The sequence below is a fragment of the Ruditapes philippinarum genome, unplaced genomic scaffold, assembly GCF_026571515.1.
Source record: "Ruditapes philippinarum isolate M1 unplaced genomic scaffold, ASM2657151v2 ctg1094_1_1_1_1, whole genome shotgun sequence".
In the NCBI taxonomy this organism is placed as follows: domain Eukaryota; kingdom Metazoa; phylum Mollusca; class Bivalvia; order Venerida; family Veneridae; genus Ruditapes; species Ruditapes philippinarum.
The window spans coordinates 54,174-76,121 of NW_026865634.1; the positions used below are offsets into that span (position 1 = coordinate 54,174).

The 21,948-nt window shown below is 31.9% G+C and overlaps 2 protein-coding genes across 7 annotated transcripts; both read right to left on the bottom strand.

The window, feature by feature from the left end:
- Nucleotides 1–1,892: 1,892 nt before the first annotated feature.
- Nucleotides 1,893–21,923, bottom strand: LOC132729845 (josephin-2-like). 6 transcript variants are annotated; one of them, XM_060715685.1, is made up of 4 exons: nucleotides 21,785–21,923; nucleotides 12,553–12,688; nucleotides 3,972–4,097; nucleotides 1,893–3,231 (listed from the first exon to the last, which is right to left on the bottom strand). In XM_060715685.1, the coding sequence occupies exons 2-4, from the start codon at nucleotides 12,678–12,680 to the stop codon at nucleotides 2,928–2,930; spliced, it is 558 nt and encodes a 185-aa protein (XP_060571668.1). In that variant the 5' UTR covers nucleotides 12,681–12,688; nucleotides 21,785–21,923; the 3' UTR covers nucleotides 1,893–2,927. The 6 variants fall into 6 exon arrangements, with proteins under 6 accessions (XP_060571668.1, XP_060571667.1, XP_060571666.1 ...); XM_060715684.1 differs by lacking the exon at nucleotides 21,785–21,923 and adding an exon at nucleotides 17,711–17,929; XM_060715683.1 differs by lacking the exon at nucleotides 21,785–21,923 and adding an exon at nucleotides 13,634–13,804.
- Nucleotides 18,127–20,162, bottom strand: LOC132729846 (uncharacterized). Its single transcript, XM_060715686.1, has 4 exons — nucleotides 20,017–20,162; nucleotides 19,623–19,778; nucleotides 19,120–19,369; nucleotides 18,127–18,885 (listed from the first exon to the last, which is right to left on the bottom strand). The coding sequence occupies exons 1-4, from the start codon at nucleotides 20,056–20,058 to the stop codon at nucleotides 18,626–18,628; spliced, it is 708 nt and encodes a 235-aa protein (XP_060571669.1). The 5' UTR covers nucleotides 20,059–20,162; the 3' UTR covers nucleotides 18,127–18,625.
- Nucleotides 21,924–21,948: the final 25 nt, after the last annotated feature.

Genomic DNA, 21,948 nt, shown 5'->3' on the forward strand with positions numbered 1-21,948 from the left:
CTAACTCCGGAGTTAAGAATATTTGTTGCTTTTTTTTTTCAAGCTTATTGGTAGGCACAATCAAACTTTTGAAGTTACAGCTTTGAAAATAAGAGCAACAGGTTGACTAATCTATTGTCACATGTTGTGCACTGTGAAGCTATATAGGTAAAAATTTAGTTTTACCTAGTGAGTAGCTGGGAACAACCCACATTTGCCAGGCTCCGGATAACATCTATTGTCTATGCTACTAGTAAAGAGCAAATTCTCAGCCTGCACTCTCTTGTGTTCTGACCAAACTACATGTATATCCAAACTATATTGTATCATGTTAACTGAATTTTGACATAAAATTTCTCACATTAAAGCCGCATGCCTCCAGATGAACTATAATATATTTATTTGAAGAAAATCAAAATCGAGAAAAATGTACAAAGATTTTAAGAAAAGTAAAAATATTCAAGATTCAAGTGATAAACTTACATGTTATGTACAATTCATTACTGATTTTGCAGTATTTATCACAATTTTTCTACTCTGTGACTTAATGCTGTAAGGGCTATAATTTTGCATAATTTATTTTGACCTCTGTTTGGTAATTTACGTGGATTGTAAGTGATGTTTACAATGTGTACATCGTAAATTACTTTCTAATACATTTTCAAAATTTTCATATAAGCATGAATTTGAATTATTTTCCTTTTCTTAGATATATTGGTGTTCCATGTGACAAAGCAAGGGAGGTAATCACTACATGATTTGGCCAAAAATGTTGAAGCAATTATTTGCCCTTCTATGACTTTCAGTAGGTCAAGTTTTAGAAAGGTTGAAAATGTTTTTAAATTGTAAATAGTTATCTTCTTCTTGAAGTACATTACTTTATTGGCATACTAAACTATTGAGAATTTTCTCGCATATACAATGTATATGTAGAAAAATCAGCACATTTGCATGACTATATGTAAGAATATCTTCCACAAGTTCATAGAGGAATTGAATACAGCTTTAATGACCTTATGACATAATATTCAACAATATCATCATCAACAACAACAACAACAGCAGCAAAAATCAAATAAATATGAACAATTATTTTTGCAGACAAACTAAAATTGGCCACAATGTATTTTGTACATTTATTTTGAAGTCATATATTAAATTGAAACCCATGACCCAAGTCCTGTAAATGGGTGTCTTCTTTTTGATGTATTAGAAAGATAGTGCTAGATATAAAGACTCTCAATTCCAGATGTATCGAGCATTCACAAAGTACCTTTGTAGCTTTACAGTATATGAATGCAGAATGATACTAGTACACAAACTAATGTGGCCGAGTTGTCAACACATTGGACTAGTAATCTAAGGATTGCTGAACCCATGGGTTCAAACCCCATTATAGACAAGTCGTTGTTTCTGTGAGCAAGAAAATTTACACTCATTGCTAAGTACTGGTTGGGTCCAGGGACGGATTCAAGAGTGTTTCAATAAACTTATAGCTTCTAACACATTGGAAATAACTTAAATTAGTATATACTAATTTAATAAATAAAACAATGATTTTAGTACCAGCTATTGTATTTAGTTCAGACAGAGAACAGAAGAAAAAAATGGCGCAGACTCTTTAAAATATATTTAAATAAAATTAAAAATTTACAATGGCGATATTCATGTCAAAATGTAGTTAGGGACTTTCTATAGCCATAGTGGTTTAGGTGCTAATTTATTATCACTTACTCCTAGTGCTGTTGTTTTGAACCCCAATAGGGAAACTAAATTAATTCAGGTCAGGAAGCTATCCATCTAGCTTACAGAAGGGCAGTCCTTCAACTCAGGTGCCTACTCATGCCTAAAATAATGCACAGAGGGAAATATGAGATCTTACTACACCAGAAAAGCTTCAAAGTCTAAATAATTATGATCTTTACAGGGTCTGTATCACATAAACTTCCACCTCACCCAAAAAGTTGATAAAGGAATGAAAAAGTAGTTAGACTAAACTAATATTAATAGTAAATACATATGAAGGTAATGAAAACAACTAGTTCAAAAACATTTTCTGCTATATTAGAAAACACCCAACATTTTTACAAGAAAAAGTAAATAAAAATAAATTAAATGTATAATTAAAAATCATTAAATAACATGTATACAAGACAATAATATGTAACAAAATTCACTTTTTTAACAAAGCTTTTGAACCCTTATATAATGATACTCTATTCTAATGTAACTTATAATAATCATTATTTATGTACCACTACCAGTATATGTGTACATTTGTACATGCATAAAATTTATTTCTTTAAACATTTAACATGAACCCCCTACATGTATATGTATCATAAATGTAACTATAACCTGAATTAAACACAATGTTCATAACCTAGGCATACATGTAGATAAAAAAAATCACTGACACCTTTTTCAACAAAATACTTATGAACCCCTATATGTACATAAAATTTTACTATAGCAAAAACAATATTTAAAAGATTTGGAATGAACTTAACACATAAATACCTAGAGTGGTCATACAAATTTCACCATATTTCATCTTAGCATTTTCTCGAGACAGTCAAAGAATGAAAAAAAGCACAACTTAAGTTGTGCAACCCTTAATTGAGCATGTCCTTTAATAGTGTTTCTAAAGGATCTATCTAATAATCTTTAATTTGTTTATTAAAGCACTTAGAGACAAAAGGGCAAATATATTCTCAGGCCTATGTCACTTTTACATGTATATCATAATTATGATGTGTCAGCATTTTTTGCGTAGCTTGACAATACTTGTACAGTAATTTCAAATTTTTCTAAATTATCACTTTTTATTTTGACACTCATTTAATTGATAACATACACTTCCAAATCATGAAAAACTTCTCAGGTACTTAAATCCATTTTGCAAAAAGGTAAATCTTCTCTCCAATTTATCTAAAGACCACATTTTTTTAAGAATTAACATCTTCCATATACCAGGATCCAGAAGTTTCTACTGAAGGTTCCACCACGATCAATAACTGAGTTTTCTCATCTTTCAATCTTTCATTTAAGAAGTCAACTGCCGCCTGTCTCTCCCCGAGTTTTATAGGCTTATCTAGTTTAGAATCTAGATTGTAGAAGGCTCCTTGTACTTCCCGTATTACATACCAATGTTTGAAGTCAAATGGAATCTTGACAAAGCCAAGTTTATAGTCTGATGGAACATTGAGAATGACACCTTTAACTTTGCTGAAATCTACCTTTTCTACTTTCCTGAAGAAAAACAAGAAAATATGTTTTTAGAATTAAATTGTAAGCACAAAACTAGTAGTAATAAAGACACATTGTGCCTCAGAAAAGAATAAATTTTTACTCCTTTAGAAACATGATATTTATAATGTTTAAATAACGGTTTTAGAGCATATTAGGTCCTTTTACCTGAAGTAGGCTAAATATGAAATAATTTGTCAAAAAAGTAGTAAAATGTAAACAAAGTAGTATTTTGACTTCTATACAAAATACTTAACCACTATAACTTTACTTTTTGCTAGAAAAAAACAACAACAGAAGAATAGATTGCCCACTCTCAATCCATGTTGCCTGATAATGGTTGTCACAGTTTTTGAGTCACTTGGAAATTTTCCTAGAATGATGAATGGTTTTGTCTAGAATGAAAGGTTGACAAGTCCATTTAAGATATTTCGTGGGGTAAGGGTTAAGATATGACCATCATGGATGATGCAGTCAGATTTGTACTTAGCACTTGCAGTTCAACAAATATTCCTCATTTCTGTATAAGTAATAACGCTGCACTCCACTTGAAACTGACAACTTCTCCAATCTCCAAATACATTATTCAAAACATCTTGAGAAAACTGTAATACACAAGATTCTTTTGTTTTGGACCATTGTCATAAGCAAAATGCTCAAGCTCAAATCAAACATCTAAAGACCTGCGCTTTCCAGAAAGTTTTTGTTTTAAAATAGATACATGTAATTTAAAAGACGCTTACTTTCTTCTATCAAACCATATCAGACATAGATCCTTGGTTTGTAAAGCAGCTGTCAATACATTAACGTCATAGTTACCAAGGCCAAGCATATTACGATGAGGGTTCATAAACCTTGAAGGCGTCAAACTGTAAATATAAAATTGACAAGTGAAAGAAATATGATACTTATTTAAAATTGTAACAAATGTGTGTAATTGTCTGTCAGTTAAAAATCATATATAATACCTAAAGAATTTAACCTTAAGCAACAGATTTTTTCCTATATGACCAGTGCAGACCAATTTCAGACAGCATATCTGTACCATCTGATCTTACTCTACCATGTTCATTATTCAGTCAGTCAGTATATACATTTATCAAATAAACCACGGCACAGGAGTGTAATAAAGCCAATTAATAAAAATGATATTACACTAGACGATATTACACTAGTGAAATAACACTTTGACATGACGTAATTTGCACTATAAACATAGTGTTAAAGCGCGCTAATGTTTGCGTTACACTGTAGGCGCATCAAAGAAAAATGACTCTTGTTAACAGTTTACCGTTCTTATATACATAATAAACAGAATATTTTATTTGTATAGATTCAATACTAAATTTATTGAACTAGTTGAATAAATTTAGTATTAAACCTACACTCATTCAATATCCTCTATGTACTTTATTTATTCATGAATTTGAATCAATTTTGGACATTATTTATAAACACTCATGAAAAAAATTGACTTGATGACTAATTCAAATTTGACATTGACCTGTGAATGACCTTGACCATCAATGTTGAATATAAAATTTGAATTATATTCTGTACAGGAAGTATTCTTTTCTACAATTTTCTACCTCTGCTGATGTGTTTGACTTTAGAAATAAGAACTTGGCACCCACTAGGTGTGTTGGCTCTTGTTTAAACATCACCTTATTATATTTTACAATATTATTGATTTAACACTTGACATTTATGAAAAAAATGTGCAAGGTATATGCCTCTGTGACAGGCAAATGATATTGGGGGGGGGGGGGGGGGGGTGATGGAGGAAAGAACTAGACACGGGTGCCCCCACCGCGCCACTGTTCTGTCAATCTTTTTACTAAGTCAAGGGAAATTACTCTACAAATACTGGATAAATCCACAAGCAAAACCCCAGGTGCAAATCTAAAATATGCTGAGCAACCTGCCTATAAGGTTAAATGACTATGTCAAATCCTTTTTGAGAAACTTGCGACACAAGTTGAAAACTGCAAAACTTTTCTAAGTGAAGGGCAATAACTCTAAAAATACTAAATAAATCCAGACGAAAATACCCAGGTGCACAACTACACATGCTGATCAACATTCCTGTAAAGTTTCATGACTCTAGGTCAAATACTTTTTGAGTTACGTGCGACACAAGTTGAAAATTGCAAAATTTTACTAAGTCAAGGGCAATTACTCTGAAAATACTAAAAATATCCACACGAAAATACCCAGGTGCACAACTACACATGCTGATCAACATTCCTGTAAAGTTTCATGACTCTAGGTCAAATACTTTTTGAGTTACGTGCGACACAAGTTGAAAATTGCAAAATTTTACTAAGTCAAGGGCAATAACTCTGAAAATACTAAATATATCCAGACGAAAATACCCAGGTGCACAACTACACATGCTGATCAACATTCCTGTAAAGTTTCATGACTCTAGGTCAAATACTTTTTGAGTTACATGCGACACAAGTTGAAAATTGCAAAATTTTACTAAGTCAAGGGCAATAACTCTGAAAATACTAAATATATCCAGACGAAAATACCCAGGTGCACAACTACACATGCTGATCAACATTCCTGTAAAGTTTCATGACTCTAGGTCAAATACTTTTTGAGTTACATGCGACACAAGTTGAAAATTGCAAAATTTTACTAAGTCAAGGGCAATAACTCTGAAAATAATGAAAATTTCCAAACGAAAATACCCAGGTGCACAACTACACATGCTGATCAACATTCCTGTAAAGTTTCATGACTCTAGGTCAAATACTTTTTGAGTTACATGCGACACAAGTTGAAAATTGCAAAATTTTACTAAGTCAAGGGCAATAACTCTGAAAATAATGAAAATTTCCAAACGAAAATACCCAGGTGCACAACTACACATGCTGATCAACATTCCTGTAAAGTTTAATGACTCTAGGTCAAATACTTTTTGAGTTACATGCGACACAAGTTGAAAATTGCAAAATTTTACTAAGTGAAGGGCAATAACTCTAAAAATACTTAAAATATCCAGACGAAAATACCCAGGTGCACAACTACACATGCTGATCAACATTCCTGTAAAGTTTCATGACTCTAGGTCAAATACTTTTTGAGTTACGTGCGACACAAAAGTGAACGGACGGACGGACGGACGGAAGGACGGACGGAAGGACGGACGGACGGACGGATGGACAAGGGTAAATCTAAATGCCCGCCACTAACGTGGGGGCACAAAAAAGTGCCCTATGGACAACTTTGTATAGGTAAACTTGAACATTAACTGTAAGGGCCGGAAAGCTCTGTCGGTAGAACCGCAGAAAGGTATTCCATGGGTCCCAGGTTCAATCCCGGCAAGGCTGTACATTTTTCTCAGCCTGTGACAATAATACTGACAGATAACTTGAAACAGAGAGTTGAAATAAATTGGCTTAAATTTACCACAAGAAAATGTGAGGGCTCATCTAGTTTTGTAGCTTAATTAAAAGAAGTACATCTTACAAATAACATAGGTCTGACTTAGTTTGCCCCTTTGTATTGTCCAAAATAGCCCTGCTCAGGGTTCAGCTTAGTTACATTGACATTTTTAGGAAACCTGAGCTTTAAAATTTTGTACTTAGAATCTAAACTGCTGAGAGCCTGGATAATATGCTAACATAGACTTATATGGCAATGGTTGTCTAAAACCATATGCTTTAGAGATTAAATATTTAACATGAATCATTGGCTAGTGTTACCTCTTTAAAAGTTGAAGAAATCATATTCCTGTGATCCAAATTTATCCCAGTTTAATAACCTACTTTAGTAGCATTTAAGAATTGTGACCTTGTCTAGAGATGGATACCAGTGAGCGATATAGGATCATTATGGCCCTCTTGTATTTTCATGTACATTCTGCAGGTGACATCTACATTATTCTTATTGACTCAAGACAATGGCAGCTGCTGACTGCATTAAACAGGGTCATGTTATATAGAGGGTACATTAATAAATAAAAACAAAACTATGTATACAGGGTGTATTTTTTTATATATATAACAAGACTTTTAATAAATAATTATTGCCAGCAATAAAAAAGTAAATATATACAATGTTCATATATAGGTGACAGCTAAAACAGTTTAACCTACTGTGTAAAAAAAGCTTGGAAAAAACTCATGTTATTAACAAAAATTTGAAAACCATTTTCATGAGCATTAGTCCTCTTAGAGGCTCTTATCTCTCAAATGTAAAATCAGATTTTCAAAGTCATTAAAGTTTCAATTTAACATGATTAATGTTATTTCAAAATAATATGTGATAAAAAGAATGATGACAAGTCTGTATTTTAACATATGAATAAGTCTGATAGAGACAATCAGTATATGATCATTGATAATGATACTTCATACTGTCTGTTTTGACTCCATTTCATAGTCCAGCCAATATGTTGGAAAGAAGCTTACATATATGGAAGTTTGCTGCATTGTTTCTTGGTCTTAGTTGAAGAGAAAGCATGTAGCATTTTAATGCTTGTTGAGGTCTGTTTTCTTGTTCCATACATTGTCCTAAAATGTTGAGAGCTGTTTCTCTATGTTGAAGGTTTGTATCAGTTACTATGGTTATTGTAAGATTATTTAGAGCTTGTTGTTGATCTTGATGCTTTTGTAGATAACTGTAGATCTTGTATTGTAGGAAGTATAGGAAAGGTATAGAATCAACTACAGCCCAGTCCATCCAACAGTCTGTTCTTTCATCCCTGTGTATCATATCATCTTGCGTAGATCTGAACATTTCATATTGTAGTTCATGAGGAACACAGTTGATCTCTTCCTGTATGAATCTGACGCAAAATGCTGTAATATTTTTAATACAGTCCTCACTTTGTTCATTACATACCCTCATGAATTCTGCTGTTACTGCTCCTGGAAGCTTTTCCGAGCATCTGCAGATCGGTATGACAGGATAAGAGTTATATTGTTGTTCTGTGTGTCTCAGAATTAGATCAGCTTTCTCCATTTCTTCTGTACAGTAGAACACTGAAGCCAATTTAATTCTGCTAGATGTAATATCCGAGTTTAAACCAGCAGATAACCAAGCCAATGCTTGAGGTGACACTTGATTATTTTCACCAATGCTTGATGATGCTAGGATAGATCCGTAGGTGGTAAAAAGAAAAGGTGCCAGAAGCTTCAATGCAGCATTTTCTAATCTATTACCATTATCACTTAAGATCATTAGTTTACCTACAGATTGTTTTATTGTTCTAATGTTTTTATTACATAAATGTTTTAAAACAAGCTTATGCTCTCCAGTTATCTTGTTTGCAATATATATATATTCACAGGTCAAAAAAAGTTCATATAATGCAAGAGAAGAAGGAAAATTGTGAACTCCATGTGGTACCCTGTTCAGTTTAACTTGGAGTCTATGACCAAGATTATCAATATCAATACTAAGTAACTGGTGTCTATCATTCTGTATCAGTTCACATATATTTTTGGAAAGTTCATGCTTTGTGTCAGCTGTAAATTGCCATGCCATCAAATTATTTTCTGCTATAATGAAATGTGAACAACAGTCATTCTGTACACAACTGTGTAATTCCAATAAGCAGTATGTTAAACATGTAAATAAATTGTTATCTTTCCATGTACTTTGGTCAGTGTTTTCTATACAATGTAATAGAACTGTTTTACACATGAAACTTGATATATTGATTTCATCTTGAGGATTAAGGAAGGATTTAAGGATCATTTTCAATAACACATAGCACCTTATTTGTGTTATATTTAAATTAATCATAAGACATCTTTCTGCCATTGTTGTAGATATTCTCCATTCCAGTTCACGATATTCACTGACCTTACTCCCAGTTGGTACAACAACACACCCAGTACTGGCTGCATATCTTCTCATCTCTTGTGTTGGCCATCTGCCGATACCCTGTCTCTCTAACCAACCTGATGCTAATTGAGGCCATGATTTACAGGGTAATGCAAGCACATTGTCTCTTTCACAGAATCCATGTTGTCTTTGTTCTACTAAAGATGGTCCATGCTGCTGGTAAGGGCCCTGAAGGAAAGCATTTAATACCATTGTGTTTTTAAATAATATATTTCCTCTTCTATCAGAAATATGGTGTTCACCAGGAATGACAGTTGCAGGAAGAGGTTCATCATGTCTGAGTCGTTGTAAGAAACAATACCCGGGAGTAGTGTTCTCATCCTGTACCATTATGTAGTTAAACTTGCCATATTCCCATTCTGACCAGTCTTGTATTATATTGAAATCATGGGAACAGTACAGTATATCAAGGTCTGAATCAAGTCCTTGAGTAGTTGTTCCTTCACTCTGACTCCCCAGATCAATATTCAGTTATATTTTGATCAGTTAGCCTGCACCTGATATTACTCAGAGCCTCATTCAGCAATTTTGTTTTTCTCCTTCTCATCACAATTCTTTCATTGACCCCAATGTCATGTAAAACCTCTGATAAAATCAAAGATAGGTTTTCTCTGTAGTCAGGTTCTTGAAACATTCTGAAATAAATATTAAGTTAAAGGAATTTTTTTTTCAGTCAGTCACCAGATTTATTTTGTCACAATCATACTTCTACTTGTTACTTATATGTACTTCATGTCCTATAACAGAACAGAACCGGAGAGCCAATCTGGACTTTAGGAAACATAATACTAATCTTCCTCTATTGGCTATGAATGCAACAGTGAAGGGAAACAACTCACTTTTTCTAAAATTCTTGCACTTTATTTTTTTAAATTATGTCCCTTAAAAATATGTATAACACCACAATATATTTTAAAAATACATGATAATATTAAAGTTTATTTTGTATATTGCTATTAAACTGACTGGATTGCTAAAAGAGAGACACTAAACTGAAAACACTTTCTGAAATATTCCATGAAATTTTTTTTTTTCTTCACATAATTCATTCTATATAAATGAGAAATTGTGTATTTAGAATAAAGTTTAAAACTTACTTTTAATGTTGGATTTATTTAATATTTCATAAAAAAATGTCTTTCCATTTCACCAGGTAGTTGGAATTTTTTCAATTTTAACTTCCTCTTTTGGTTTTGAATGGAATTATGAAGGGAAATAACTCAATTCCGCCTCCTAATAGTTATGAGATGAATTACGTCCCTTTTAGATTTTTTATATCCTGTCCATGTATTCTAAAAATATGATTATATGAGGCTTAATTATTTATTTTTAAGTAATATAGAATGTATTAAAACATACATTTTTTAAAGAAAAACATAATTATATTATTTTAAGTAGGAAACAACACTTACTGTGAGTGATAGATTCTCTATTCAAATGCAGATTTGCAAATTTGACAAAAAAAGTCATCATCACTTTCTGCATAATTTGAATTGTTTATATCAATTTCCTGTAATTTTTTTGTACATTTTTACATTGTATGTACATTGAATGTGTAGCCTTTGGTTCTATGATATCACGGTACTTAACATTTATTGGAAAATATTAAAATATAAATATCATATATGAATGAGATTTTTCTTCTATCTAATAAGTGAACCTTTTCCAAAACTGTTTGTCAAAAAATTATTTCAAAAGATCCAATTAAAATGACATTTTTTAAACTATTTCCGATGTCTGCCATTCCAGAGGAGGTTACTATGGTATCACAGTAATCCCCCCAAAATGCAAGTATGGAAGGATAAATGGGTCAAAATCTTCAAGTTAAGTTGTGAAAAACTTCCAACAGATAACTTGCTATAAAATTCAAACTATATGAACAGACGATATGTCATAATGTATATGTGATTATAACATATTTTAATTGACTGTGTAAAAACAATTAAGGGAAATAGTAGTCAAATATGAAGATTTTATAAAATAGTTTTCTTGCCATGAATACATTCATTATTCACAAAATTAAATTTATTGGCAAATGAAAATGAATTAAGTGTGCCAGTTTTAAAAACATTAGCATCATTGTGTGTTGCTTTTACTAGCAGTCACAGAAAATATAAATACTGTGATATCATAGAACCAGTGATATCATAGGAACCGAGTATACTGAAAAACAAAAAACATTTTCAAAACATAATAATCTATTCAAATAATGTTTTTCTTAATGTAATTGTAAATGTAACAATTATTCATGGTGTTTTGATGAATTATAGACTTTAAAATTGGGACTCTAAGCAGTTTCAATATAAGCACATGGTTCCCTCACGGAAAAGAAGTTACGTGAAGGTTGTATTTTTGTATAATTTACTTGGTATGACAAATCCTTAAAAATCTGTCTAGTTATGGTCATGCTGAGTACAGTTTTCAAGTAAGTGGAAATAGATAAAGCAATGAACGGAATATTTGTAAAACTATTATTAATGATCATTTTCAGTACAGGTATGATTTTTTTTTTCTATTTGACTACTGTAAAAAAGAGGAATGAAGTGGTAACAGGATTGACATAACTAGTAACATACATGTGATTTATTTATTTTGTTGGGTTTAACCTCCCACCGTCACAATATTAGGCCAAATGGCACTTGCGTATACGTTAATCAATGATAAATGAATATATGTGTATACATGGTATGGGCATAACATTAGAAACACAATTTCTATTCCCGAGGAATATGAATGTGATCATATGTATTACCATGCTTGCACACTGTACTTCCTTCCAATGTGCTATGTCAGTGTATTAAGTTTGGAGTAAATCCCTCAAGTACCTTTGGAGTTATGTTCTGGACAAAACTTTAAGTAAATCTTATAAAGGGGAACAACTCATTAAAAGACAAGAATGAGTTATTCTTCTTGAATACTGTACTTCTTACCAATGTGCTGTTAGTATATTAAGTTTGAAGTTTGAAGAAAATGCCTCAAGAACAAGTTATGATTCAAAGTGTTTCAAGAAAATCAGATAAAGGGAGGAAAGGTAGCTATTGTTCTTAAACAATGCACTTCCTTCCCATGTGCTCATGTGTCAGTGTATGAAGTTTAAAGAAAATTTCGGCAATAATTTTGGAGTTACACTCTGGAAAAATTGAGACAGATGCACAGATAGAGACCATTTCTAATATCCCCTTCGCCTTTGGCGGAGGGGATAAAAAATTATGCAAGCAATAGTATATACAAACAGTCAAGTTAAGCACAATAATTAGATATATTGACTATATTCTGTGATAGTTTTCTTTGGGTCAGTCAGACAAAATAATAATATCTACTTTGTATATTGCCCAAAAAATATCACAATACTTTTTTTTCACTCAGAGAACTGCACATACAGCACCAAAGACCACAACAAATTTAACCATACTGATGGCTTAGGTGTGACATTTTTTTTAGATTATGAGATAGAAATACCTGGTACAAATGTCATCAAGAAATTTTTGTGTAAAAGCATCTTTCTCCTGGAATAGGTTGTTTAAAACATGGAGGGCACACAGTTGTTTTCTCTGTCTCTCATGGTAAACTGTCCCATTGTCCCCCATAACTTTAACTGTAATAAGAAATTAAAACAACATCGATGACAGACATCACCACCCTGACTCACGAGTCAAATCATTTAAGATCATTCAGGCTAATTTTCAATATCTTCCCACATATTTTGAATTGTTTTGTTTTAAAGATATACTAAGCTCAAATTTAATTTAATAAGATAATATTGAAAAATACTACTGTACACAGTTTTTTTGTAAATATAAAATAAACATGTTTTGACTTCACATAAAGTAGATAATTGTTATGTTTAAAATTCTGTAACACACTTAGTATAATATGTGGTTACAATATGAATATATAGCGTCATTAAAAAAATTCATTAACTGGCAAGAAAAGACTGACTTTACTGAACCTGTAATAGGGAACACAGATTCCAATACATAGTTTATTCATTCTTTTATTCAAATTAAACATATTAAGTAAGATTTTCAGAGATTTAAAATTTTAAATGAATTTGAATTTCTGTGATAAAAATATTTTATTAACGAATGAGCATTATCTTTAATTATTTTGCTCACATATTTTGCTTTTCTAATTTGCTATGTCACTAGTAAGATTAAATTGTAAACGATTTCTTATAAACATTTCATCTTTCTATCTGCTAATGTAAAACCCCAGTCACTAATTTGTAGCAGATGCTTATAATCCCACATTCATGAACTATAGTAACTTGTAAGAAGACCAACAACTATTGAGCTTAGATTTGTTAATCCAAATCTAACCCTGTCTTACGTAGGTAAAAATGTAGTGCAAGTTTCACTAAAGTTATCCCTGTTTCTCATATTCTCGGGATAGTCTTTTGTTTGTTTGTTTGTTTGTTTGTTTATTTATTTATTTATTTATTTATTTATTTATTTATTTATTTATTTATTTATCTAGACTATTCATCCATTTATCAATTCTAATAAGCATTGTTTTTATAGCTATTTTTTATTATCATTACCATTCCCAATTTTATATTATGTTGCAACTGTTATACTGCCTTACAGTAGGCTACCTTTTCAATATTTTATTTTCAATTTCATAAACTTACCTTCCTAAAAGAGATGCTGTGTTAAAAATAAATGCAGAAAATATGGTTAAACATAAAAACATATAAAACACATAAATAAAATTAAAACACATAATGCAAAAATAGTTCTTACGTTTTATATAAATTTAATCAACTCGCGATGCGAATACTTTAAAACTACGTGCCTCACTAAGTACGAATCCAATCGCATATGATAACATCCGTCTAGTCGGTAACAATACCGTGCAATGCGTCATAAAAGTAATATAGGACATTTCGGACCAGACACTTCGTCATAAATTATCAACTAACAGATTCTTACAGTTGAAAATGTAGATCGTGTATTTGCAGTCTGCATATGCTCAACAGCATATGAAGCCCAAGACCAACAACGTATACGTAGATAAATTTATGTAACAAATAGAAAATATCTTCGAAAATACTAATAATTCTGAAGCGGCTTTTAATTATGAATTAAGATTTTGTTTAGTTAATCATTGTGCATGAACAGTTTATTGATTCACGTGACTGTTATAAACTGAAAAGTATCACTTCGAGATTTGTAACTAAATTGGCCAAACAATATTATTTATGTTGAAAATTCCATGTCCCTGAAAGTTCAAAACGTTGGTCATTATAGGCAGCATTATATATGACAAATACTTTTTATCCCCTTACAGAGACTTTTATTATTTATTTATAATTAGATATAGCTCTGTGGCCTCTATAATTTGCTTGATTTTCAAAAAACGAACACTGGTCTTCCAGAACTTTCACTGACGATGCAGTATAAGTGATGATGCCATACCACGTCATTTGCAGCAAAAATAATAAATTTTATAGCGCCACGAAGTTGTTTATTTTGAACTAAAATAACTTAATTATAAGGTTGAATGAAATTGACCTTTTTAAAACTCTTTTTCATTGGTGGATTTTAATTTATGCATTACGTAGGCAGTAAACAACTTTCTATTGGCCGCTTATATATTTGGCGGTAAACTTTTTTGTCTCTTGCGCTTCTGCAATTTTTGTTCATTCCGTATTCGTTTGACAAGTAGATCACATAGTGAGATTCTATTTTATGATAAATTTCACTCTTCGTGGAATTTCCCGATTGAAATGTCATTGTGTAAAACAAGCTCAACCTATAACTCCTTTTATTCTTTCTAAGATTTACTTGACTTTGAATTTTAAAAATCCAGAAAACTTAGTTTTTTGGTGTTTATTTTTATTTGCATTTTTTCTGTTGGCACGAAAATCAAATTTGGCTTCAACTACACTTAAAGATTTAATTAATCATAAATATTTGATTAGGTCTGATGTTACTCGTTTTCATGGTAACTTAATAGTTACTATGAATTGGACCAAAACAATTCAGTTTGGAGAACGTCTTTTACAGACTCCTCTATTAAAGTTACCAGGCTCCTGTTTGTGTCCGGTTACTGCATATGATAACACGTTAAAGGTCATTCCTGGGAAATCTGCAGATGCTTTATTTCTTTTACCTAATGGTAAGCCGGTAACTTATTATTTATTTCAAAATAAATTGCGTCAGGTTGTAAATGATCTTGGGTTTGATTCATCATTATATTCCTCTCATTCATTTCGGCGTGGTTTTGCTACTCTTGCCTTTAAGAATAATATCAGTTCAGATGAAATTCAGATTCTTGGAGATTGGCATTCTGACGTTTATAAACGTTATATTTCACTATCCATTGAAGATAAGTGTAAAATTATGAAGGATATTTCTCATGTTTTTTATGTTTGATGTAAATATAGTCTTTAATAAACTGTTCTTTGTATGTTTTCAGAACATGTAGCTCATCCACCACTTCGAAAGCGTACAATTGTCTCAGACTCCATTGCCAAAAATGTGTCAGGTATTTGGGATACTCAAATAACAGCCTTTCCTGGAATTAATATTTCAAGGTTAAGTTTTCGTATTCCACAAGGTCAAGTTGATCTTAGATCTGCTTATATCATATTACATGTTGGTACCAATGATGTAACTGGCCCTCGTTCAGAAGATGAGATTATGTCATCTTTTAACGATTTGATTTCCAATGTTCGTCAACAATCTTCTGGAAGCATTATTGTATCTGCAATCATTCCACGCCCTATAGATTTTGATACAACTGGTAATAGGGTTAAAAATTTAAACAATAAATTGGTACTATTATGCAAATCTAGAAATGTTACTTTCATTAGAACTTTCAAACCCTTTCTTAGGTGTGGCATGCCCCGTCGTGAGTATTATGCTATTAAAGACGGTGGTTTACATCTTAATCTAGAAGGTACCAGGCGTTTGAAAGATTTTTTCATTAATACCATTGCTCACTTAAAGTAATTACAACTTAGTGTTGGATGAGCGCTACATGTTTACTGAAAGTTTCAATCTTTGTATTGCTAGACAGCTTGTTAAGTGAAATGTGTGATTTGTAATTATTATAAACTTTAGAATATACATTCATAAGATAGTGTCATGTTCTAATGTCATTATGTCCTTGCTTGAGACACACTGTTTCTCAAGAAAGGCTCAGTCTCGTAAGCTGGTAATGACCAGTCTTGGAGATTATGCTACTAAGGAGGTGGTATGAAAGCCTCTTAGTAGATTTGTTATAGTATATACACTTGTTCTAGAGTGTTTCATGATATTGAATATAATGCTTATATTCAAATATATACATTAGTTGATATATGTACTTTATGCTTTTGCTTGAGACACACTGTTTCTCAAGAAAGGCTCAGTCTCGTAAGCTGGTTATGACCAGTCTTGGAGATTATGCTACTAAAGAGGTGGTATGAAAGCCTCTTAGTAGATTTGTATGTATCTGAACTTATATTTGCTGATGTTTTGTATTTTGTAATGTTTTTGTTTGTATTTTTCATGGCCATGGGTGTGGCTGGATTATGAATATTACTTCTGTAATGATTAATGGATTGTCATATGGATAGACAAAGACATTTCTATTGAGTTTCATGATGAAACAAATTTTCTTATTTGTACTGGATAATAGAATCATTTAATATGAATGTGAAACATGTGATCTCAGATTACCTAATAATATTATATCAAGATCAAAATTTCTCTTGTGTTTTCTTTTAAATGAAAACTTATAATTACGCTGTTTTTTCAGGCTTTCATTCGTCTCGTCAGATGCAAATAAATACCATGTGTTTCTGTTAAATCCATAGTTTCCATTGGATGACACACTTTGTATATATTTTCTTAAAAACTGAGCAATTTTATGCCCCAAAAAGAAGTAATTGAACCAATTTTCCATCTAACAGTACATAACCAAACGTCCATATGTGCACGGATTTATATTTTGTAATATAAATCCGTGATATGTGTAAGGTAAGCCTTCTTGACGATAACAAACCTTTTACTTATAAAATATGTATGTATACAACAATAATCAAGCATACATTGTATATATATCTAAAAAATAGAGATAAAGCATCATGTAACCAGCTGCTCATTATTAAAAAGAAATTGCTATACTGTTGCTTATCATGCTAAGTGCATAAAAATTGTATTAAACAAGAAATGGGAGAAAACATTTTGCTTTTTAACCAGTAAATTATTGAGTTTCTTTAGCGTCGTCTCTGGGTCTTAAGATAAGTTCCTGGTCATGTACAATTGAAAGAGAGATAGGATAAGATAATCTTTATTCATAGTTGGTTACAATAAACATCTTACTCGGTCATTGTAAGTCCGGGATTTACAAGAACTATGCATTTTCTATCAATTCCAAAAGAAAGCAATTTAAGTAATTTGTTAAAGATTAAGAATGTCGTAAAGATCACATACTTTTTTTAATTTATTACAATCTAAAGACCAATTTAACTGGTTGTTTAGGCATATAATATGCATTAGAGGAAAACATAAAAGAAAACATAAACACAGTTGTCAAAGTTGTTCGAAGAAACTGACAAAATAGAAAATACAGCAAAAAAGAAAAAAAGAGAACATATATTTTAACAGTAACAGCTCTAGATACTCACCAGCCCCACATGACTGCCAGCCTAGCTGCCCAAGGTTATAAGAAAGAAATTTGTTTCTGATATTAATAATGGTATCAGAGTGATAGTAAGAAAAGTAAATGATGAACCAGCATTGTTTTGTCAATACTCACAACAGTAAGAAACTATTTGACAACGTCCATAATAACTTTACAAAACTTCTACTATCGTTAAAATGAACACATTCCACAAGATACATATTGAAACTCGTCACTTATTATTTTTTATCATAAAAAGTACATGTTCTTATATATCTGTCACAGAATACCAAAGTGCCGACCCTTTTCTATTGGTAGACAATGATTCCTTGTTTTAAATTTACATAAAATTTTAATTAAATTAATAGACAGGATACAAATAATTTTAAAGCAGAACCCAGTTTTGTACATGCAATATAGATTCAGAGTCAACTCGTCCTCTGGTCAACTCGTCCTCTGGTCAACTCGTCACCTTTTTGGTCAACTCGTCCCCTGGACAACTCGTCCTCTAGTCAACTCGTCCCCAACTCGTCCCTTATATTTTATTACTACTTGTTTTTCATATAGTTCATAAATCATTATAGACTGTTAAAATAATATATTATAAAATAACTGAATTGGACATATTTTGACGCTTTTTGTATGCGAATATTTGGAGTTTCATCTTATAATAAGGATATATATGCATAATTCTGATTAAATTACATACAGAAAAAAACAACACGAAGACGATCAATAGCAATAACATTTAATGTATAAAAACATGTTTTATATGCAAAGATAAAATATCATATCGTATGTCTTTTTTGTCAATATTATGTCATACATGTATATATAGTCACTTTCACTTTCACACTTTCATTGGTTTTTTTTCCATGCACATATTTCATTGTCTTTTTTTTTTGGACATCTTACGACTCTACTCTTGGGGCTTGTATAAGTTGCCGAATTCTCTCAAAAGTCCCGTTGATGATAACTCCCCATTCCTGTACTTATCCCACAGCTGGTGCGTCTGTCCCTGAAGAAAGGTGTACTTTTTCCGCTGGTAGCGGCGTAGTCTTCCTTCACTTATTAATTCCGAGTTCCTCACCGCTACCTGGGCCTCATCGTACAGCAGTTTTATCAAAAGGTAGAATGGAGGCGTTCCCCCAGCCCTCCCATTCAATCTTCTATGCCATCCTATAAAATAATAGAAGTTTATTACAATACCAATAAGATAGGCACAGGTCAACTATAATAGATATATTTTTCTCTTTAATGCGGCGATGTATGTGTCCATGAATGCATTTCTCAAATTCGCTACAATTTTGGCTAAGACATATTTTTTTATGTATGAGAAGTATGACTGCTACCATGTATACAGTCTATTTCAAATATCTAATATTGTCATAATATTTTAAAATGTGATTTTACCTTCAATATCGTTGTTTGTGCGGATGCTCAATCCAAACACCGACCAAGAATGGACTGGCCACATATCATTGTCGATCCAGGTCCGTCTAATGTAAGCTAGCAGTCCATCAAAACGGTCTGGAGCTAAGTCTGCCATAGACTCGAACACAGGACCAATGTGTTCTGCAGGAAGGAATGGCAGACACAGAAGTTTTCTGATGAAGCGGTGTGCCCCTCGGTGACTGACATACTCGGCAGACAGGCCTTTTTCCTGTAAAAAAACAATTAGTTTCAGAATACGTTCAAGAAAGATAAAAAAAATACAATTAGTTTCAGAATATGTTCAAGAAAGATCTATAAAAATAAATTGGCAATATCAAAATATTTCAAAAAAAATATATGTATATTTCAATCATAATTATGGCTCTTTTATATGAATATATTTGATGTGACATCATCTTGTTTTTATTTAATTCTATACTTTTTTTAATATTGTTTGATTTAAATATGATTGTTTTCATTACCTGTACTTTCCTCCATACTGCTTGCCCCCAGTGGAAACTGCATCCGTGGATTTCTGCGTCCTCGAAAACGTGGCGTAATGCATTCCAAAGGGCTGCCTCAAAATCAACAACGAAGTCAACCACATTCACTTCGCGCTGTAACAAACGACCCAGTTTCTGAAATACGAACTAAAAATTAAATTTCCATTCCAAACATTCCCATATACAGTACACTGATACAAATATTGTACAACCAGCCGATATTGAGTATATATCGTAATGCAATTTAAGTTTTTATTTTATTATTCTGATTACCCTTTAATCTTGTACATGTCCAGGAACCGGATTGATATATGGATATTTTTTCAATTAAATAATAATTTATAGGCTATTTTTAATATTGAGTCTGTCGTACCTTAAGGACTGCGACGTAGTCTCTTGTGCGTCTGCTGCTCATGAGGACGTTAAACGAGAGGTAGTTGTTTCGCACAATCGCCGCTCCTTACGAAGGCATGGATAGAAAAAAGGCTTGTGAAAGGTTCCCTCACAACCTTAAATGTCCCATCGAGGTACCATCTCTTCGCTTTCTTTAACTTGTCGCACAAGAGCTGGGCACACATTGTTAACATTGCGCACGCTGCAGCGCCATGTAGAAGAAGTTTTTTTCCTACCCTGGATATATTTTGAATATAAATTCAATAATTGCATTTAAACATTATAATAAATGTTGTTATACCTAAGAATGGAAATCAATCATCTTTAAAATTTATCCATCAATGCGTAATTAATGATAATATATATATAGAGCGGACATATTTAAATGTATTCTACATTCTGTTATCTAATATTTAAATGCAGCATTAACTAACACTTTTCATATATCAATTTTTTAAATAAAAATAATGTATAAGTGTTATACCTAAGAATGGAAATCAATCATCTTTAAAATTTATCCATCAATGCGTAATTAATGATAATATATATATAGAGCGGACATGTATTCTACATTCTGTTATCTAATATTTAAATGCAGCATTAACTAACACTTTTCATAAATAAAAAAAAAATGTATAAGTGTTGTATATTTGATATCAAAAACTACCTTGAGGTTGTATGTGTATCCTCGTGAGTCCGTTAATATATCTTTACCCCTCTGTGAAGCACCTGTCAGTATTTCGTAAGTCACGGGCGTATCTTCGATTACAGAACCAAACAACACAGGACCCTCGCCGGAACTGAAAAGGAATAAAAATCGTTATACATAATATAATAACTGTCAGGATATGATAGGAAGTCTAAGTCACAGTATAAAAACATTCATTTTTGTCATGTACAAAGATAAGATAAGGTTATAATATAGAAAGAACGGTATTAGTAAATAATCTGATATTAGTTATTAGGTTTGTATACTTTGGAATTGCAAGACCATTTTTCTGTTAAAAATGAACATAAACATCACAAATGACTAACCTGTATTACAACTTCTGTGTTGCCAGTGTTCCTTCTATAATGAGATCAATACGCACCGACATAAAGTTTTTAGCGCTTCTAATTTCTGTTAATCTGTCGTCAGTCTTTAATCCATTCAGGGAGGCGTTAAAAATCAAAGAGTTGGACCTAATTTTAGTTTTGATTATCATTAAAACTCCGATTAATTAAACATTAATTGAATGTTTGTAAACTTACCTGTCTTTGTAGTTTGACATCAAAGCTATGCACGTGCGCTTAGATAAAGATCATTAAAATTTAACGTAAAAAAGACGTAATTATTTTATTAATATTTCGATATCAATCAAATTCAGTATTAATTTTACATATTTTACATAAAAGAATTATTTAAAGACATTTTAAAGAAAGAGATCGAAAGAAGGGGACGAGTTGACCATATTAGGGACGAGTTGACCAAAAGTAGGGGACGAGTTGACCAAAAAGGTGTCGAGTTGACCAGGGGACGAGTTGACCGGATTGCTGCAATATATACTAATCATTTTAGGTGAATTTAGATTGTAATGTACCATTCCTTAACAAATTGATCCTCTAGTCTCAACTTAACAGCATTCCTTAATTGGTTAAAGTAGACTGTCAAAACCGACATGCCCAAAATATCTAAAACGTGTTTAACAAAATGAATTCATGGAAAACAGTTAGAACGATAGTTCAGTCTACTGTATACAAAATTTTACATAATTATCTTGTCATCCTTTGAGCCCGGTAAATAACACTCTGTAACATTTCTAGCAACAGAGATTGGCTTAACACCCAATTATCCAAATGACATACAATCAGAAGCAGAACTTTTGAGATTCAAGCCAATTTTGAAATTTAAAATGTCCACAAGGCCCCAAAC